Genomic DNA, 22,542 nt, shown 5'->3' with positions numbered 1-22,542 from the left:
CCATCTGCCGGACACGCGTTCCTGAAATCATTGAGGACACTGATATTGAAGATAACCATCGAGTCATTGTTCCTGCAATCATTCAGGTATGTAGCATAATACTATCAGTCTTTTGAAAAACAGGTCATTAATGTATTATATTTTTTTAATTTCTTTTAAGAATCATTCTAACATAGAATATATTTTTTTCCCCAGGACATTGGCATTCAAGGGGTGCGGCGAGTTAGTGTTTGGAGTGAAGAACTTGAAGTAGAACTCTCATTTGTCGTCCGTGCAGAAATCCTGAATTCACAGCCACAGATTGTTGTCTTTAGAGATGAAGATGACAATCTTCCTATTCAACTGGGACCCACACAAACTATCTGGTTAGCAAATTTAGGGTCATAGTGAGATCTGTTGCCTGGTTCTTTTTCCAGCGATTACCTCATCCCAATTAGGTTTGTGTTATATCATATATTTCAATTTACTGTATTAATTACCCTAATAATTGACATTTCTTTTTCTGCAGGGCAGGGAAACCATCCAGATAGGAAAAGATTATAGGAGCGACTACCTTCCCTCTCGCACAGATGAGCGGAGCTCCAGTCATCAGAGACATCCAGCGCTGGATCAGTCTGCATGGGATCTTAGAACATGGCTAAACCTTGCAAAGGTAATTATTAGTTTTTGTGTCTTTGCCAAAGGGAAGGGGGCTGCTCACTTTTTGCCCCCTACCTTTGTTGTCAAGCTGCATTGTAGGAGACCATTCATGGTTAGGTTGTGTGGGATACAAGTCCCAATTTCCTATCCGCAAAGCTCAGAAGTCTATAAAAGTGTATAACATAAGGGGAGACACCAAACAATGTTTTTTTTTCTGATGGACAGACAAATTAGCATAGAGTAGGTCATACACACATATATACAATCATATGTACACACATAAACATATATACACACGTAAAAACACACACACACCTACATATATAAAAATACTCACACACTTAAACACACATAAATTGCACACACACCTAGTTATTAGATGAAGCCTTATTTGAACACCTATCTAACATTAGAGGAACGATGACTAGCATCAAGTAGGGTAGCGCAGTGTAGATTGGAGTAGGTCCTGCCCTAAAGAGTCTACCTTGTCGTGGTGGGGAGGCTTGTAATCTTCTGGCTGAAAATGTGTCACTGAATGGGAGACACAATCATTTCTCTCCAGTGAGTTTCATTTTTGGCCAGATGATTAAACCAAAGGACTCTTGATCAGAGATGAAACACAATGAGATATGTTTATATAGTAATATAAATAAAGCACACAAATGCATTCTTGTGGATACTTTTTTTTTAATTGATAAACTCCAGGCAAATATAAAAGAAACAAATATCATTCTGAGCAATTTCTGAGTGGTCATGTGAGTGCTACAAGGATTACTTTGCACTAAGTGTGGAACTCCTAGTACTGACAATGGAGTTTTGTTAATAAATGACAGCAGCTGGAGTTGTAGCTGCAGTGGAATATGGTGCAGTCCCTGGAAAAGTCATTTACTGTGTGCAGTATAGTGGTAAAATTCATCATGTTTCCTTTTCAGACAGCACTCACAAACGGCCTATTTGAAAATAATGGATTTCAGTTTGTTCTTACGTTGAGCTATCATAGAGAAATGCAGGCCAACACACATGGGTTGATTGAGTCTTTGGATACCCAACAACAATGACCCCAATTTATACACTTCTCGAAGACTGTAGATAGAGCATCATAATAGAACCTCAGCGATCCCAAGACTTCTCTAGAGGTGCCCCAACTCTCTGGAATGGTCTTCCTCATCCTATTCGGCTTGCTCCTACTTTCTGCTCATTTACAAGAGCACTGAAAACCCATTTTTTCAAACATGCCTACCCATCCTCTTCTGTCTTTTGAAACCAACACTACTTTCCACCACTACATATCTCACCTCCTATTGTGTGTAAATTCCCCCACCTACTAGATTGTAAGCTCTTCGGGGCAGGGTTCTCTCCTCCTGTATCACTGTCTGTATTAGTCTGTCATTTGCAACCCCTACTTAATGTACAGAGCTGCATAATATATTGGCGCAATAAAAATCCTGTTTAGTAATAATATTATTATTAATATTATTATTATTATTGATAATAATAATAATAATAAAATCCCACAGACTTGGGCTGGATTTTTTCAAAGTTGTGGCAATAGTCTGCAACCCTGGACTGGCTCTGATAGACACAAATACTGAAAGTACAGGGGTACTATCCTTACACATTCAAATAAATGGTTAAACAGCACTAGTAGTAACCACACTACACCACAGTTTTTCCCCTCTACAGCTATTTTTCCTCTTTAAAGCAGGCTATGTCATGGGCCTGCCCAGTGAGAGATCAGGTGACGTAGAAAGAAGAAGGACGACAAAGAATTCCACAACAGCACAGAACTGGATCGAGGAAAAGTTCAGTGCAATCAAGGGATCTGCGAGAAAAAAAAAAAACTGACCTTTCTTATTTTTGGTTTAGTTCTACTTTAACTAATACTTACCTTTTCAGGATTCAGCGTTGTGTATTTGTGCCCACCATGGATGATCCCTCTATTTATCCTCCAGTGTTGCCGCCATCTTCACACTGAACTCATCCAAGGATGGGTGGATGGATCATGAATTATGGGCTCCAATACACAAACTGATGGAGAAAGTGAGCAGTGCTGAGATCTGCAGTGTACATGCATTGAGAACTAGCACTCTCTGGGCTATTGGCGCCATCTAGTGGAAATATTCGGAATGACACAGAAGTAACAATGTGTCCCGATCATTTTATACAGCTCTGTGTGACAGCTCCCAGAAACAAGAGCATAGTACAATCATATCAGGGTGTACCATACATAATAACATAATACAATACATGTCAGGGGAGTATGATATAGAGCAGGAGGGGAACACCAGATATAGGAATGCAGTATATTACATGACAAGACAAAGCATACATAACACCCTACATTACCAGACAGGAAGGAATAATCCTAGGGGTACAATATACAGTACAATTGATCGTCAGCTTCCCCCAGCACTTCTATTGTGAAGTACAACCCCCAGCACTGCTATTCATCCCCACAGCCTCCAATCACTTACTATTCTCTGTAGGTTTATATATTCACTAAAAAGAGGGACAACTGAGGAAGAAATCCGAGAAATGTAGACTTCTGAGACACTAGGACAGTAAATGATTTACATAGGTGCAAAGTAAACATTTTACAAGTCCAATAGAACATTCACAATCTGCCCGGATCCCAGGACTCTCAGGTTGCTAAGCAACGCCACGCTGTTCCCAGGCAACCTGCGATGTTTCTAGTGACACACGTGCTTCATGCTGCGGCCTTGTCTGATGTGCGGCCCACACAGCAATAACAAGATGCCGGGCACCACCGTGTGTGAGGCCCTGACAAGGCAGCTGCAAGCTCTGGGGTTAACATCCTTCCCCTGTGGTCCTGGGAGCTGGGTAAATCATTCCACCATTCTCTGATAAATGCACCTCTGTCTGTGGTCTGCAATACAATTTTACTTTATTTGTGTGCCTGCCAATAGTCAGATGATCAGGACACTAATGCACTACAACAGAATACAGCACATTGTGCGCCTCAATGCATGTGTTGTGTGAAGTTTGTATAACATGTTGGGGTGACAATGTATGTGCTATTGTAACACATAATGGTGAGGAGTGAATGGACTCTAAGGGTCAGATCACATTATATTGAGGTACAGCAACATTGCAACACCGCTCACTGTCCTCTGCAAGATGCTGCATGTACACATCCAGGTCATTTAAATGGGCCCGCACATGGGACAATCCTCCTGTTCTACCCATGCATTCACTTGTATAACCCCAGCTCACTACATGCATTAAATGCGCTGCAGTTCAGGTACACTGTGTCTATAAATTGGGGAATAGGACATTTGAAAAACAAAGATGTGCATACACAATGTGTGGCAGGACGCTGTGATAAAATACACAGTACAACACATTATGGGCATTATGGTTTTGTCAGTAAATTGGGAGGAAGTCTGTAGGTATTGCTAATTGATTTTAATTATTTATTTGTAAAAATCATTTTTAGGTTATTGAGTATAGGTAGGAATTCTATATGTATTATTACAAACCTTTGGACTTGTAAACCTAAATGAGAACAATGCCCTATCATCCCATAGGAAAACAACTGTTTTTTAATGTGTTCCTCAATACAAAAGCAGATAGGAAGCTAAAACAATTTTAGTGAAATCTTTGCAACATAGCAGGTAACCCTGGAGTTGTTTATAAGGTAATTTTTAATTCTAAACTTTCTATCCTTTCTTTACCTTTTACGCCTGAGGAACCATTGGTCTTGGGGAACCCTACAAAAAACATTTTTTGACAGGCCAATAGTAAGAAAAGCCTAATAAATGGGTGCCTAGTGGAAGGAATGACCCCCTAAAAAGGTGGCCAGAATAATACCTTCATAGACACCTAAAACATCATTAGAGTCATGAAAAGGGCTCTACCAATTGGGGTTGGCCCCAGGGCTATGTTGGCATCATCCAATGGGAGACCTATCAGCTACAGTAGGAGGAACCCCTAGGTTTCCTCAGAACCCTGTTTGTGGATGACTACTCTGAACTGTATTTTATTTTCGTTAAAAAATATACAATCTGTATTTTATTAATTTAGAGCTAAAGTTTGGTTTAATTTTCTCCAGAATAAGTCCAGGCTGCTGTCTAGAAAAACTCCATGTTCAGACTGGGAAAGCAGTGATACAGAAGAGGAGAGTCAGGACGATCTGAAAGACCTTCTGCTTCAGCATGGTTCACCTTGGCAGCTGGATGATGACCGTAGTCTGGAGACTCAGCACATTAGGGTGCTGGCAGTCACATGTCCTGAACTTATTACTGAACAGTTCATCTATTCATACTTCAGATCTTTAAGAGTTGTAGACCAGGAGGTGAGGTGAAGTGATGCAATGTGAATTTTTAAAACCATTCTGCTGTTTAAAGAGGACATTGGAATAAATAATACTCTGTATATAAACTGTGATGAAAGATTGTTTGAAGTCTATATAGTTACCCTGTTTCCCCTATAATAAGGCACTGTCTTATATTTTTTGAAATGCCAAAATATGCCCTAGGTCTTATTTTCAGGGGGATGTCTTATTTTCCCATGAAGAAGACTACAGTACAGATTTATTGTTGAAAATCACTCATGTGCCATTGATTGTCCCCTTCTGATCACTCTGTGCCATTCATTGTCCCCTTCTGATCACTCTGTGCCATTCATTGTCCCCTTCTGATCACTACCGTATGTGCCATTGATTGATTGTCCCCTTCTGATCACTACCGTATGTGCCATTGATTGTCCCCTTCTGATCACTCTGTGCCATTCATTGTCCCCTTCTGATCACTGACTCGCCGGGTAACAGACTCTGTTAGGGCAGGGATCAGCAGCTTGCTTGTCGTTTGAAGTTACTTTCAGTTTCACCCTGCACTGCAGCCAGCATCGAGGAGTCACACAGAGGCACACAGTATCAGGTATCGGAGGATGTCTTATTTGCGGGGGGGTGCTTTATTTTAATTGTTTGAGCAAAAATCGGGGGGTGGCTTATTTGATGGGGATGCCTTATCATCGGGGAAACATGGTAAGTATTATTACTTTGGTTTTCTGGCTTCTGATGAGCTGATAAATACAGATGTTCCTGTTCCGTTTCTGGTTGTTAAGGAAATTCATCATTAAGCAGCGAGCATAGAATAGACTAATTCTGCAGCGCTGCAAGTGTGCAGCACCTATCAGTGCCAGGTTTACTTACAGCATGCAGACTGTGGATCGTGGAGGGTCGCAAAGGAGGAAGACAGGGAGAACTCAAAAGACAAGGGAGGAGACACCGCATAGATTTACACTGTACAGTTTTGTACAATGTACTTGTCAGAGGAGCCGGCCATAAGTGCAGGGGGTCAGTAAACAGGTAAGTTGTTAAACAAGGACTATCTGTATTTCAGCTATGAAATGCTAATATCTAAATGTTTGGTGGAATTTGAGCCACCACAGAAGTAAAACAGGTAATCAGTCTGGCGGGGGATAAAATGAGTAAAAGGGGAATTTCTACTTTTACATAAAAGGAAAGTCACATTTCACCCTAACCCCCAAGTTACTGATTGGCATGGGTCTCCCATATTATATCTTTAGTCAATTAATTGCTTTAAAAGCTCTCCCAGGGCATTCCAAAGATACCTATTTCTGCATTGCAAAATCCTGTCCTTAAAGTCCTTTAATTTTATGTTCTGGGATGTCCAGAAAATGGATGTCTAAAAAGCACCAAACTAAAGCAAACAAAATCTGCCTGGTGTTAGCTTTGGAACTTCCTTAAAGAAACGCATTCCTCCACACACACAGTCCCAATGTTTAGGAAATGCAGCCACAATGCATATGATGTGATAAGGAATTCTGACACCAACATTTTCAGAAGGAGGCCAGAAAAGGTATTATTTATATTTTTCTTTTACAGGTCTACTTAATTCCCTTTACTACTGTAATCTGTACTTTTAATATTCCTCAACATGGTGTCCTGCTCACCTACTGGGAGTGAAAAAAATACCTATCACTTTGGAGTATGTGACTTCTTTTGCTCTGCTTTGATTTACAAAGACCACATTTCTTTAAACAGGTAACAGATGTTGATGATGGGCTGCTGAAATTTTACAATCTTGAAGAACTTGTCTTAAGTGCTAACAAATTAAAAACGGTCTATTCCTGCAATCTTCCACGATCATTAAAGGTGAACATGTGCATCAAAACATTCTTACAGATTTCACTGTTACTAAAACTAATTTCAGTCAACCAGACTTATTACTACCCTTATTCTTTATGATGTGTTTCAGGTGTTGGAGTTGTGTTCAAACTACATTTCAAGCTTGGGAGACCTTACTGTGAGTCCTCCTCCAGGGTTACAACATCTGGGCCTTGCCTATAACAAGATTCAGCTTTCTTCAGAAAGTTTATATCTGACAGCAGAATTCTGGTAAGAATCTGTATTTTACTGAATAATGTGTATTATGTATTATTTTGCTGGCAACCCTTTTTGTAGCCAGCTTTTACAACCTTAAAGGTAAATTATACCAGGAACATTGTCCATCACAAGACCAGTTTGCTCTATGTCCTTTGTCTTTTCTTCACACCAACATATTTAAAAAAATAGGACATATTGCTTGTTCCAATATGCTAAATTTATCAGCTAGGGCTGCAGAGAATTAGAATAACCTACAGATTAGAAAAAAAAGTGTAGTGCACTGCAGTTTAACAATGCACAGGTAGGGAGTGCACAAGTAGAATAAATGACCCACTAAATTCATTCACATATTTTAGTCAGCATAGACTCTAACCTGGTAATGGTAACCCATGGGTGTCTCAGTGTGCAAAGCATTGTTCACAATGATCATGTTATCATGTCTAATACACAGTTTGAATGCATAGGAGTTCAATAATAAAGTTAATAAAGTTGTATCTGCTCTTTATGGAGTAACAGTAGTATCTAGAAACTCACTGATGTTAGTATTGTTTTTCAGTGTCCTTTACAGAAAACGCATTTCAAGAACCAATATTACATTCACACCAATATTCCAACCAACTTACATTTTACATACAATTGATTTATTGTGTAGAATGTTTTAATTGAGTAAGTATATACAGTATGTATATCCTATATAAACTACTGATATCATAAGCTACAATGTAATGAAGATGAACATACAGTACAGGTTCAGAAATCTCCCGAGTTTTGAAGGTTTTATATGCTGTATATATTAAAATGAAAAAACACTAAATGAAATGACGCTAAGGGAAAAGCAAATGAAATTTTAATGTTCACCAACTAAATTAAACAGTTTTATAGAATTTTAATACAACTAAACAATATAGTGCGCCAGAACAGTGCCTCATTACTCTACCCTTGAAAAGAAGCTAAATAGCAGATAGGCTGTCCGGATGATCATCTTCATGACTGACAGTAACAGCATCCTCAGCAGCAGGAACAGCTTCAATTTATGGCGGAAAAGCAAGAACTAACAGCTGATTCTGGAGAACAGCACCATCAAAACATAAACAGTGCTTTCAGAAAACAGTGTAAATTTGAAAATGCGCTCGGAAATCTATGCCAGAAAACTGAAGGATCCGGATTATTGAAGGCTGGATTTTTGAATGCCAACTGTAGTAACCTAGCCAGGGTAGCAACCATATGAAGATGTAGTAAATGTAGACACCCGGGGACAGAACTTTGTTATTTGTAGAATCAACAGATAAAAATAAAACAGACAAACAAACAGACAAAAAAGCATAACAAATAAATGCAAATAAATAAATACAAATAAGTTAAAGCCCAACACAAAATAGCACTTTTTAAATCAGTTATAGCACATGTTTTTTTTATATTATTCTTGTATTGTATTAATGGACTTTATTAACAAAAGACTTCTGTCTTTCAGGCCAAACTTAGTTTCCCTGGACCTCAGTTTCAATGACCTCACAGACCTTTTTGACCTAATTTCCAGACTCTGCACCTTGGATAAACTTCGTATTCTGGTATTGCAGGGTAATCCCCTGACTTTCATTCCTGACTATCGAGGCTACACTATAGACAGCTTAAAAAAGTTGTGTGTTCTGGACGATATTTCTATACTGCCAGATGAAAAACACAAGAATGCTGGACTTTTCAAGCAGAAAGGTGAGACTTGGTAAAATAGCATTACCTAGGACTATAGTTTCATAGAAGACCTTGTGATGCAGCATACCGTTACTGTAAAGGTTGCTTACTTTATATTCCTGTTGCAGTCCCACAGATGATTGTGAACCAGTAGAAAAAAAGCAGCAACAAGTCAACTATATCAACATTAATATCCAGCATTTTACACAGCTTAGTAATAATGTAGTTAGTTTTCATTTGTAAGAAAAAAATCTATTTAACATGTTCATAAAAGCAAGTAAAAGTAGCTCAGAATGTCTACAGGCATCATCAGCTGAGAAACACCAATTGGTTTACAGATAATATATTCAGATATTACAGATACAGATATTTAGCCTAAGGCATAATAATGAATACGTTGTAAACCGAGAACAATAACAATATGGAAAACAAAACACTGCAGTCCAATGGATTTATGTACGTATAAAACAATACTAGAACTTGCTCAACTCCTGATAACTCTTTAAAGAGACAAGCAAAGTAAAGGGTCATGATAATGTACTGTGCGTTTGATATATCCAAATGCAACTAGTGTAACAGGTTTGCTACAATTGCTGAACTTACTGTATTTGCAGATGGCAAAACCCTGGACTCCAACAGTGGAGTTTACATCTGCTTTAAATGTAATGAGTCCACCAAATCATCTTTCCCATAAAAGTTATGCCATCATGGAAGGTGTTTGTCTGGTGATAACAGTCCCTGTTGTTAGTATGCTGAAATCAGCTCTTCAACCCCTCATATGGTGTTGGTATCATAGCTGATAACATATGCAGTACTAAGTCTAAGATGGCATCTTCCTTGGCTGTAAAGGGTTCAGTGCAACTTTAAGATGATATCTGATTGGTTGTCATAAGTTACTTCACTTGGCAGATCATCATTGTCTTGTTTAGTATATCTTTATTTTCCTTTAAGAAATAGAAGATGGCTGTGATTGTCCTCAAATGACCGGTAAAACAAGAAATGTAATAATTTTATTCATTATACAGTAACACATCCACTGCTGGAAAATGCTTTTTTAACATACAGATGTTCTTCAATCAGAGTCTCTAGACAATAAGGCAAAGCTTTTTGTGCACATTGGAAAAGTGCAAGGAATTCCAAATCCAAGCATTGTTTCCGAATCACAGACCACAGACGAATATCCCATCACTGCATTCAATTACCGTGTTTGCTATGAGTTCATTGAGGACCAGAACAGAGGACAGCAGCCTGAGTGTCAAGTAGGTTGAATAAACCAGTGTCATATTGTTACAAGGGTGTGAACTCCTATCATAATTGTCAGTCTGCTTCTTTTGGCACCAACAGAAAGCTCTATTTATACATTCATATATGTATAATTTGTTTTATGCCTATCCAGCATCTTGTAGCATTCACTGTACCCCTTGGGAGGTATTTTCATGTTTTGACTATGGGTAAAATGTAAACATCAGACTTAGCACTATTACTATTTTTACACTTATTCTTACTATAAGTGTAAAATGAGTTCTGACGTTTTGTTTCTGTTTTGTTTATATATGCCTCCATTATTATAGTCTATAGAAAGGATATGATAAGTCATTCTTCTTCTTTATTCTAATTTTTATATGGTATGGATAGTTATTACTACAGAGTGTCTTGCCTCTTCTGTCCATTCTTAACTGCAGTCTAGTATTTCCCCTAAGCATTCTGTTCCTGAGGGTGGATTTTTTTTAGGTATTTGTCTGAGTAGTTCTGAAATATTTACCTAACCTATTTTTTGCCCCCTGCCAAGTGGGAAAACACAATTTGGACACACAAAGCACATTCCCAAGTATCATGCACCATAGACTTTATTGTACTCATTTACTCCCAACTGATGAGAGGTGCACAAATTGAATCTGCCTGTATTTTTTTCTCCTTGAGGGGTTGAGTGGCATTTAGAATGCAGGACCACCCCACCTCCTTTAAATATACCAACCCATGCTTCAATATGACCTCCTGTGTATACTAGGTCCAGCTTCTGTACTTTAACCCAAAATCTTCCCTTGAATTCCTTGAACCTTCACCCTGGACTTGGCTTCTACATGCCACTCATCCCCTTAGTAATGAAGAGGAAACCATTCCACAACTCCAGCCAGAGTCCTGGTTACTCTGCAACATGCTTGCCACCCAATCACAGCACACACTTCCCACTAACCTAACCACCCACCAGTCACCTTGTCCCCCCAATCAGAGCACGCATTTTGCTACATCCCCTTATTATTATTATGTATTAAACTAGTGCCAATATAATATGCAGTGTTTTGCACTCCTTACGTATCCACGTAACCCTCTACCAGCCACTTCTCCTAATCTTTTAGGAGCTCCATGCCACCCCCCACACAGCCTATATGACAGCATTTACACCCCCTCCACACACAAAGGTATACGTCCTCATCCCCCTGGTCACACCACATCTCAACAACTCGTTTCACTCTCCTAATTCACATAACATCCTCTCCACTTCAACATCCCTATTCCTCAACCCCAATCCCATCTAAAGCTTCTGCCCTCTATACAACACTCCACAAACTTTCCCATTCTAGAACTGTTATATTATTATAATTATTGTTATTATTATATTATTATTAATATTATTATTAGAACACTTTTATTGACTTTTATTTATAAATTGTACAATGGTAAGGTCTGCGTTGTGTTGCAATTGAATTCTTGACTGACTTGTGGCAAATGTTTGTTGTTGTAATTATTCCCTCTAAACAAAGTGTACTACATCATAAGTATTAGTGGTTACCACTCATTTTAGGTGAGAGATGTTCTCATATATGACCATTACATCTCAAGTATTACTATTGTTATTATTTTTATTATTCTTTTGTATTTATATAGTGCCTTCATAATGCAGTGCTTTGCGGAGTGCTTTGCCGAGGCCAAAATCATATTACTAACTGTCCCTCAGAGGAGTTTAGAATCCAATGTGACAGCCTTAAATATAATTCACATTTCCCTAGTATAGAAAAACTATGGCATTTTAAAGATAGGGGAAGGAAGGGAGGTTATTAATTGACAGTATTTGACCTTTGAACGGGAGATACCTTGGGGGGAGCCACCTCAGGAGGAGCTCTTTCAGTACTGTAATATTGTCCCCATCATCAGAACCAAACTTGGGTTCTTCATACATCCATGGGCCAAATATCCATTCTACACCTATCACTTTTTATACCTGATTAACTTTTTTATGTGCTCTTGAAATGGTATATTGAAGAATATCAAGGATCTTTCAAGACCTTGCTCAACACATCTAGTCAAGTCAAACTATAAGACAATGTTAAGTGCTTCTGTGGCTGTGGCCAGAGGGGGACAGTGGCCCACATTTGAAAACAGATTCTGGACAATCTACAATTTATTTTTTAGATTATGTAGTCCTATCATTGTAAGCAGCCGAAACTGTGCTATTCAATATAATGGACTCTCCCTACCCAAATACATGTTATCCATTACATATATTTTATCAGTGCTTCACAGTGCTTCATTCGTGTGACTATGACTTGAAACGACTATGAAAGGTTATGAATCCATAAGTGGCACTTCAACAAAAAAAACATCTGCCTTCTTGGAGAGTAAAACTGAGCAGCAAATAAACCTTATAGAGCTGTCATATCTTTAGAAAGGTAGGCAGTATACACAATGGTGGGGAACAACAGAACTGACTGGCTGCAGACATTGCCAGATGTGGTTATTATAATATTAATATTACACAGTATTTTTTTTAGCACCATCATATTATGCAATGCTGTAAAAAGTCTATATAGTCATATAGTCATGACACTAACTGTCCCTCAAAGGGGCTCACAATCTATGTCCCTACCATAGTCATATGTTTTATTACAGTCGAAGGTAAATTTTTAGGGGGAAGCCAATTAACCTAACTGCATGTTTTTTTAGTATGTGGGAGGAAACCAGAGTACCCTGAGGAAACCCACGCAAACACAGGGAGAACCTGCAAACTCCATGCAGACAGTGCCCTTGTCAGTATTCAAACCTGGAACCTAGCACTGCAAAGGCAAGAGTGCTAACCCCTGAGCCACCGTGCTGCACTGGGTCCTGCACAGCACATGCCCACTATAATGATGTAGGGGATTCCCTGTACACACATGGGGACTCCTGTCCTGCCGATTATGCCCATTGAGTAACAGACCGATAAATGCAAGGCGGTTGATCAACTCAAATAAAATATAAAATAGCTTTTTTGGTCAACAGTGCTGGCGAGACACATATTATTGATTTTATGACAGAAGCTGAACATGGGCTGCAATTGGCCCCCGGGACTTTGGACATGCCTGCTCTATGGGATGGCCATACACAACTTACGATTTTTGTCTCTCTTACCTCTGCAAAGTAATCCTAGTTTGACTTACCAAAGTTAAGATCCTATCCATGCGGGGACCATACCATTAGTTAAATGTTTTTTCCTGCACATTTTTGGTATAGTGTGAGATTTGAAGGTTATGAGGAGTCATCATGAGTGATTACCCCCTAAAGCGGAACTAAACTAAACTCGAATTCATCAGTCAGATTCTATCTTCAATCCAACAAACAAATTATCAATAAACAACAGCTCCGCATATACTCATTTTTTTATGAAGCAACTACTAACAAGATTTCAAGGATACAATTAAAACCCAGACAGGAGTTCTAATTTTAAACAGTGGGGACATAGGGAGCTAATCTTTTCTTCATTTAGATTTTATGATATTGATGGATCTGCTCTGACTTTTGCTTTAAGTAGGATTATTATTTTGTCATTTCAGCCTGAAAAGTGTAAATTTCAACAGCCAACAACCTCAGAAGAAAGAGTAATGCTGCTGCACTCATTGACTTCTTACTTTCACACTGGTAGGAGATTTTTGTTAGCCTAGAACTCATTAAAAAGGAAGTAAGATTGAAAAAATGCCATGTCAAAAGACAATTGCTAAGACTGAAATTGAAAATATGTGATGTATAACAAGCAGGCATTGAATTATTATAAAAAACTTTAAAATACACTGAGCTCCATGTACTGTAAAACTGTAAAAAAATCTGTCTATAAATTTGATAGACATAGAGCTGAGCTAGTGATAAACGTTGGTCCACTGGCAGATTGACTGATGGTAATATTTTTTATCTACGGATCTACCAGTTGCAATGTACTGGTGGTCATGTGGTCTGCATGCTGAAAGCTTGGTACATTGCAGCTCCCCAGGGATACTCATACCACATTGTACAACAGAAATCTTTTAAGGATGAGTTCACTTTCAGTGAAGTTGTTGTTTTTTTGAAGTATCTTCTCTATCCCCAAGGGCAGAACACATTGTAAAATACCACACCACCCTGACTTCCTTAGAGTGCTACAACCTTGTCAACACAAGGCACTGATTATTTTGTGTGACATTACCGTAAGCATTATAATTTTTGTTTTATTTATTTACATAAAATAGTACTAAAAGAGGACCTTAAAACATTTCAGAAATAAACACACTAGGGCATCCTGTCAGGGCCATGGTGTCATTTTGGATGCTTTGGGTCTCTGTCAATATTCATGTTTTAAGGTCTTTGCAAACATAATTTATAGGAAAATAAATGTTTGAGGTAGCAATATTCTTTCTGCTTGTTTCTTTGTTACTTCTAAAATAAGAAATGGAAAAAAAGAAGAACCTGTGCATAATTATATGCTATCAAATGTAACCTCTGTATGTCCTCAAGGGACCTGAAAGAGAATGAAAAGAAATCATTTTATTCTTAGCTGAGCATAGCTAATATGTTCATACCCCTGAGAGCCTGTGTGTCATTCCTCCATGCTGTTTAAGCACTGGTGCCTATGTTCCGAGAGTATGCTGGTGCCACCCTTGCATTTCACCTTGGCTCCCTCCTCCAGCATCATTGTCACTGCTGAGACCTCGAGGTCCTGTGAATAAGCCATTCTGTGCAGTGGGGGACTCAAAAATGCGAGACTCACACACATTGATAAGGGTGGAAACACTGGAATGGAGAGCAGTTTAGATGGACAGGCCACTAGTCCCTTTTAAAATCAGAGTGAACAAATAATTAAAGATGAACCGACAGATCTAAATTCTAGGACTTGTCAGTGCTGACTTAAAAGTGCAAATTTCAGTGCTGTCACCCTGACCCCAGGTTTTCTCTCCTGTGGGTTTATGGCCTGTTACATGCAAACAGCTAGTAAAGTCAAATGTATATATACAGTACTTCTTTCAAGTCATTAACTTACTACTAGTTACAGTAACTGGAAGCAGTATGACATATATACATTATATATACGGTATATATATATATATATATATATATATATATATATATCGTTTATATAATGTATATATGTCATACTGCTTCCAGTTACTATATATATTGTTAATATTAATGGTCCACAGATTTTTTGTTTCACCCAGTCTGGATTTTAAACACATCCTTGAAGCTCTCTACACTTCCATTAAATGGGGTTGATATGATTAGTAATTTAAATAAGGAAGGCAAAGTTGTTTTAGCTGTCTTTTCAGATTACAGGGAGTGACAAAGATGCTACAGTTCTGGTATGATTAACAGACATTTTCCGTGCTTGTTGAAAACAGTTTTAGCTAAGGACCAGTATACTACAATATATTCATTTTTTTGCATGTAGGTATCCTTTAAACTCCAGATTTGATTTACTACTTTGCTCCCTAAGGTCATCCGTATATAACAATTGCATAACTTTTTATTACAGAATTCCCACAGCTAATAGTTCTAGCTAGAGGTAATTTTAAAAAAAATGTCTATGGGTTCCTGAATTGTAAAAGGAGAGCCATCCATCCAGGTCTGAGAGTTATGTAACTTTGCTGTACAGCACATTCCTGTCTGGCAGGTTGAGGACCTGATCTTCCTCTAGTTCAGTTTTACACTTGCAGGACTCTTCCCCTTTTCAAAGGGATCAGAAAAGGTTTACATACGATTATTCTTCTTTTAATTAAATGTATTTTTGTTGGATGTTTGGATCGATGTTTTTTAATTTTTGCATTTCCTCTGTTCATCAACAGGTATATATGAATCTGACAGTTTACCTTGGAGTGAAGTTATAGATTATCAGTATAATAAAGTTCATACAATTGCAGATTTGCTGCCTTTAAAATCGTTTCTTCTGTCTGGTATGACTCTCACTGTTACAGAGGAAAAGGTAATTACATTGTTATGTCTTGGGAGTGAAAGTAATGCAAAATTTCCTTGACGAAAATGTCTCCAATACTTTAACAACAAAGTGGCCTATGGGGGCCCTAAAAAAAATGTGAGTATTGTATAATTGTAGATTGTGAACTATACATGAATGTGGAATGTGGTGGTGCCTTTCGCACATGTACTGTTTTTTATAACCAATGAGACCAATCATTTTATCTCCTAGATCTTGTCCTGGCCACAGGATGCTGACCAGAGCACAGCTGTTCCTAAGCTTGACAAAAAAGGAGGTGGGAAAGACAAGGAAAAAGAGAAAGCCAGAAGTAGCTCCAGGGTAAGATGAAAGGAACAGGTAAATATAATTTGACACAAATGTTTAGACAGGGCTCACATAAAGATAAACTAGCCTTTACTGTGAAGTAAATTCATAATATCAAATCTGTAGTTCAATCTCAAAATGTACTGTTAACCTAACCCCCCCCTCACCCGCCAAAAAAAACACACTGTTTATTGGCAGCTTTGCCATGGGCAATGACCTTAACTAAATACCAGGTTTGGTCTCACAACTTCAAATATAGATTACATTTCTATCATCAGATCTGCAGAAATTTACAATACCATGCATATGCATCTTCTGATAATTCCTCTGATAGTAATTGGTTCAAATGCTATACCCACTCAATGTTGATTAGGTTAGCCATTTGTTTCTTGGACTGCTCCTATTGGTAAAAATGAACAGCCTAGTGCCTCAGCCCATCCCTGTATATTGTATGCTTCACGGTTCTTCAGGTGAGCAGATCTACAAATACATCTAATGTGTTTTGTACCAGGGAAGTAAAGCTGGTTTAAAGAGTAAGAAGAAAAAAGAAAATCTAGATGAGCTTCGTCATGATCCTCCAGTGGTGCGGACTCTTGGATCCGTTAATGTACCCTTAGAAAGCCTTGTTTCTGGCGAAATTCAAACATTCAATTTGTGTAACTTTGGGACTTTGGTCACAGATACAGATCAACATGGCAATGACAAGGTAATACAAACCAAAACTGGGTGTACATTATGTATTAAAAGTAGCAAGGAGTTTACAAAAATATCAAATACAAATTACAAAAAGGCACAGAGAAGGATTTTGTAAGTAAACTGATATGTGGTTATTCATTTATATGTATGCCAGACATTTTACTGAAGAGACTAACACAAGAGTACACTTATGTATGCCCAGTATGTACTTTATATGTTCTTCGTCTGAATTTAGGCAGGGATGTCTTCTTAATGCTTCCTTTGGGTTAGAGACTTCATTAGCAGGGGAGGAAATTACACCAAGGCCATGTGTCCTAAATATTAAAGTAATCCCATTATTGGTGTTAATATTATAAGTATAATAATAATTATTATTATTATTACTAATAATATTAATAATAATAATGATGATTTCATATCATTAAAAACTAAAAGCTTTGCTCAATAAAACACTTCCACTGGAGTTTAGCTTTAACAACTCTAAATGTATGTTTTGTTTTAGGTTCTTCGTGATGGTAAGAAAAACAAAGAACAAAAGCTGAAAGCTGGAAGAGAAAGCGTAGAAACTCATAAAACATCTCACTCATCTGGTACTTTTTAAATAGTTCAATTTTTATTAGATATAGAAGTAAATATTATACACCCTACCCATATACAGTTAGAGTTCATGAAGGCATAAAAACTGCAGATCTGGGACATGCAGTGTATAATAAATCTTGTAGTAGGCTCAATATATAAAGCTTTACACACCAGAATAATGATCTTTATTTGCACCTAAGCAATTTTCACACCAATTTTCATTTTTTTTCGAAAATAAGGCTTCATATCCTGATTAGGAAACAAGCTATTGTAGCTATACCTACAATACATTCTAATGAATTTCTAATACTCATTATTCAGAAATCACTAACGGGTCTATTTGTGTCTATAAGTGCATTTTCCTTCAAATTCCCTGGTGGGGACTCAGTCACTGACTTTGAAACAAATGGACCTGGAGGATTCACCACCAAAGTTTCAGTGAAGTTTCAGGGAAAGTCACATTCACTATTTTATAAATAGAGCCCAAAGGGTAATTCACACTGTGCTGTTCTTGTTTGTTGCTTTACTTCATGCAACACAGAGAGGAAATACACTTCCCATGCCGTTAGTGGCCTTAGTAGAGATCAAATCAGCACATAGCACTGCAATGCATAAATGCTAACCAGTTAGCTACTATAATGCCCTGTGTTCAATCACCCTTATATTCACTTGTTTTTATATTGACATTGGGTTATAAATATTATATTATCTTTGAAAACAAATCCAGAGAATATTTTTTTTCTCTTTTTTTAGCTAAAGAAAAAAACAAAGACTCCAATTTAAAACCAACAGAAGATGAGCCTCAATCTGCATTGACACCTCTGACAGCAGAGATTACAGTCACTTTCCTGCACTAAAAGTTATACATCTAATGCTCTGAATGTGACAAAAAGGAGGCCTTGTCCTGTTTGTCCTTTGATGTGGAACATGTATTTGAACTTTACTTTCTATCTGGAATATTCAAACATATGATACACACATACCATTACCTACGTGCCATAATAAATATTGCAACCAATCTAGTACCTGATTGTGAATTTCACTGTATAAATATTTGAATTGTAGTGGAATGTTCTGTGATATTTATGTGCTTTCTTTTATAAAAAAATCTAACTACGCTATTACCTTCTAAACCTTTCTGTTCTTATTGAGAGTACTATGCTATTAAATCCTCCAACCAAACTTTTAATTTTGGATAGAGTAAGATTTCTGAAAGGTTTTTTATTTTGTCCGGTACCACATTTGGGAGATTCGCCCTTTTCCCCCCAGAAAATGTTGTCACCTCCAAATGGAAGACACAGAGCAAGATAAACTTAACTGAGGTTCCAACCCTTCCATGCTGTATTACAAAACAAAGAAACAAAAAAGTTTGGTCTGGATTTGAACTTTAAATGATGAACAGTTGTGAGTCTGGGTAGTGAGCGCTAACTAAAGCGTTAGATCATACGGAAACCAAATCCATCATATCACTGTGTACCTGAGAGCTTGTGGTAATAGTTAATAGTAGAGCCAACATGTATTATAATTACGTCCCATAGGAATACAAAAACAAAAGCTCCAGTATGTATATACTACCTGCTACCCTCAATGTTTATCATTATAATCTATATTCTCCATAGTTACTGAAAGGTAATTGTTGTCAGCTTTGGACAGCTCTGTATTCCCTGGCATATTGTCACAATGTTACTGGTGTCACCCTTACCTAGGTTAGCTTTTTACCTTTTTTTCACAAAAATGTAATGATTTAATGCAAATGGATAGACTTTTTTTAGAGCATTGTTACATCTTTGCATTAATATGGTATTTATTATACAGTATAATTGAAGACTACTTTAATCCCATTCATTCCTGAACTTCCTTTTGTTTAAATGCACATGAAAAAGCACCTAATTTTAAAGCACATAACAATCCTAAAACCCTCAATTTACACTTTTGGTACATATAAATAGATACTAAATATATGAACCCTTGAAATGTGTGGTATACAAATTTGTCCATAATGGACATTTTACAAGGATTTATAGCTCTTTCATTTAGAAAATTGTCAATGATGGGCGTAGAATTGTTCCTCTCACTACCATGTTCTTGCTCATACCCAATATATGTGGCCTGTTTGTTTTTTTGTACACATAAGATTGTGTTTACATGTATGTGGGTGCAGTGAGCCTTTAAAAGTTTTTGTAAAAGGGTTTTTTTCAATTGTATTTTAAAATTAATTTTATTTTATGGCTATAACAGGAGGGCTGAGAAGTTCTTTGCCAGGCTGTACTCCATCAACTTGCTCATTACCCTGGTATGACTGACTAGGGTTTACTATCTCTGAAGCTGGGTGTCCTGAGTGCTGCTGAGGTCCTGATCACCCTTGAGGAATAGGTAAACCCAGGGCATATGGCACTCTTACATATAGATATGTTAGGGTGTCTTTACAACCACTTCTACTACATAGCCAGTAGCTCAGTGTTCAAAAATAAAGACTACCTGCTATTATAGCAACTTGGAGTTGTTTACTTCTGACAGCAATGTATAATTTAAGTTACTTGTAATAAAAGAATTAAAAGTGAGGTGGGGAACATATAATCACTATGGCTTTCTATTCTGAACTCTAATCATTTTCTTTCTGAGGGTAAAAGAAATTCCATAGGGTATAGTAAATGATGAAAAAATAAGATGAATACACTGACAGAGTGCTGTATAATAGACTTATAATAGGAAAATGACTGATTTACCAAAGATCTTTTTGCTTCTCCTACACAATGGTGGTGCTGTGAAAGAACAAGCACATTGTTTATCAAGGCATGGGCTAGAGTGACTTATAGAATATGAACATGAATATAGGAGGAACGGACAGATTTTTTTTTAGTCATCGTATGATTTCCTTACAAATAAAGTTTATTCCAAGCTTTTAAAACTTTATCGGGGGCATAGTTGCCCACTGTCCATGAATTCTATTGACATTCCTACATTTTCTAGATAGAGCAAGTGTAAACTATACTATATTTTTACTAATATTATTCCTAATTTATAGGGCACCAACATATTAGGCAATGCTGTAATAAAATAGGGATTGCAAATGACAGACAAATACAAACAATAACAGAGAAGGAGATGACCCTGCTCTAAAGAGCTTACTGATGTGATAATTTTCCATTATTTTTCCTATGTGATAACTTTCCTATTTGACTTCCAGTTTCTGTCATTCTGCAGACATTTGTGGTTAAATGTATTGAGAGGAACCTCCTGTCCTCTCATCCCAGTATTTTGCAGTAGAAATAATTTTACACAAATGTTTATACAATGGTTGCACACTTACTATCCCAGTTTGTTACAAAACCTCTCACTATCAAATAGTATACAAAACAATTAAACATTATGGTAATTTTGGGCTGTACTAATATGCAAATCCAGAACTGTTAAACTTTATTTTATTGTAGAACATTATGTAAAGCGTGTCTGGCAGTCAAGAGATGCCTATGAACCAGAAAGAAGCAGTGTCCAATGTCTGCCTCTGATCTGCATCAAATGTTTCTGCCACCTCTCCATATGGAGCTAGGCTTGATGAAGAACCTTGTGTAGGCCATAGATAAAGTGGCCAAGCATAATCACTGGGAAAATGAAGGAATGGATATTAATAAGTCCACAGACAGCATCCAAGCTAGAAACTCAGCTCTGCAAAAAGTTGCTGGGTTGTCATACTGACCCTCTGCTTTCACTGACGTAGATCAGTACAAGAGAATTGCAGGACACCGGGTGAACATAATGGGTGCAGAGTGTGTTAAGAACCCTCCTCAGCCAACAGGGGCCCCAAGTCAGTTCTGCACAGGGCCCCACTGTTGGCTTTGTCCGCCAATGGCAGGACATCATTGTTTGCAGACTTGTAATTTTCTGATCCAAATAATTTAAGAAAGAGGCAGAATAATTGAAGAATGGCAGTTGGAGAACTTCTATTTTTGTAGAGGAGAAGTCAGCAACCACAGCCTCTGTGTTTCTCACATAACAGGTTCCCTATATCTGTGACTGGGCCAATACAAATTACTTTTATTTTAGGAAAATGAAAAATAATGGATTTCAAACTAAAACTACGTCTATAGAACAGCAATGTTATAGCAGAAATGTTATGTACTGTTAGATGGTGACACTTAGAAATCACAAAGATCAATGTACTGGATGAGGAGTGAGCCTCATGAATTACATGCAGCACAATGATGGGGTACCAGTGTCAGGGTACTCAGCTCATCACCCTGACAACGGTTGCTGAGGGCACTGTGTGACAGGTGGGGCAGCGCCTCGCTCTTAGCCACGCCCACCTCCCCTTCTTAGCATGCAAGGCAGCAGATCTCTGCTCCACAATGACATCCCGGCTTCTTTGTGCGACTGATTGCCTGCGATCCCAGCAGTCTATGGGTTGCTAGGGGGGAGCAGAATACTTTCCGCTTTTGTGAATGGCGAAGACAAAGCAGACATATGAAATAAATGATGCAGTAAGCTCGCCCTGACCTTTGCACGGGAGATGCAGCATGAGCGGCTCATAATAATGCCAGTCAGCAGTGCGGGGAGATTAGAATATTGCACCTTCTCCCGCCTCACCGCATCCCCGGGGTATCAACCGGCTGCAGCTCTATGTGCTCCGTGTGAACTTCACACCGGGGCCACACCTCCGCCTCGTGTGTTCCTCACAACTCCCCGCACAGCCGTATGTCAAGGACCGACACCGGACACTGCGCACACCGGACACCTAGGAGCGGCGGCCTGGAGAGAGACTGACACCCCATCATGAGCCGGCATTAGGTGAGACCATTGCCTGTACTACATACACCATACATGTACACCCCCCTGGACCACATACACCATACATGTACACCCCCCGACTACATACACCATACATGTACACCCCCCTGGACCACATACACCATACATGTACACCCCCCGACTACATACACCATACATGTACACCCCCCTGACTACATACACCATACATGTACACCCCCCAACTACATACACCATACATGTACACCCCCCTGGACCACATACACCATACATGTACACCCCCCTGGAC

The 22,542-nt window shown here is 38.2% G+C and overlaps 2 protein-coding genes across 4 annotated transcripts in view; both read left to right on the top strand.

The window, feature by feature from the left end:
• Positions 1–3,317: 3,317 nt before the first annotated feature.
• On the top strand, positions 3,318–19,855 carry LRRC43 (leucine rich repeat containing 43). 3 transcript variants are annotated; one of them, XM_072415847.1, is made up of 12 exons: positions 3,319–3,480; positions 4,712–4,954; positions 6,668–6,778; positions 6,882–7,021; positions 8,481–8,719; positions 9,764–9,957; positions 13,507–13,591; positions 15,763–15,899; positions 16,122–16,229; positions 16,726–16,920; positions 17,413–17,500; positions 18,243–19,854. In XM_072415847.1, the coding sequence occupies exons 1-12, from the start codon at positions 3,349–3,351 to the stop codon at positions 18,344–18,346; spliced, it is 1,776 nt and encodes a 591-aa protein (XP_072271948.1). In that variant the 5' UTR covers positions 3,319–3,348; the 3' UTR covers positions 18,347–19,854. The 3 variants fall into 3 exon arrangements, with proteins under 3 accessions (XP_072271950.1, XP_072271948.1, XP_072271949.1); XM_072415848.1 differs by having other exon boundaries at positions 3,324–3,480; positions 9,779–9,957; positions 18,243–19,853; XM_072415849.1 differs by lacking the exon at positions 6,668–6,778 and having other exon boundaries at positions 3,318–3,480; positions 18,243–19,855.
• A 1,963-nt stretch (positions 19,856–21,818) lies between these two features.
• B3GNT4 (UDP-GlcNAc:betaGal beta-1,3-N-acetylglucosaminyltransferase 4) overlaps positions 21,819–22,542 on the top strand; it is a 9,680-nt gene continuing 8,956 nt past the window's right edge. The window contains exon 1 of the mRNA XM_072415846.1: positions 21,819–22,274. The gene's annotated coding sequence lies outside the window, so the exon portion shown is untranslated. The remainder of the gene's footprint in view (positions 22,275–22,542) is intronic.

The sequence above is a fragment of the Pyxicephalus adspersus genome, chromosome 6 (assembly GCF_032062135.1).
Source record: "Pyxicephalus adspersus chromosome 6, UCB_Pads_2.0, whole genome shotgun sequence".
Lineage (NCBI taxonomy): Eukaryota > Metazoa > Chordata > Amphibia > Anura > Pyxicephalidae > Pyxicephalus > Pyxicephalus adspersus.
This window is presented reverse-complemented; position numbering and strand designations above follow the sequence as displayed.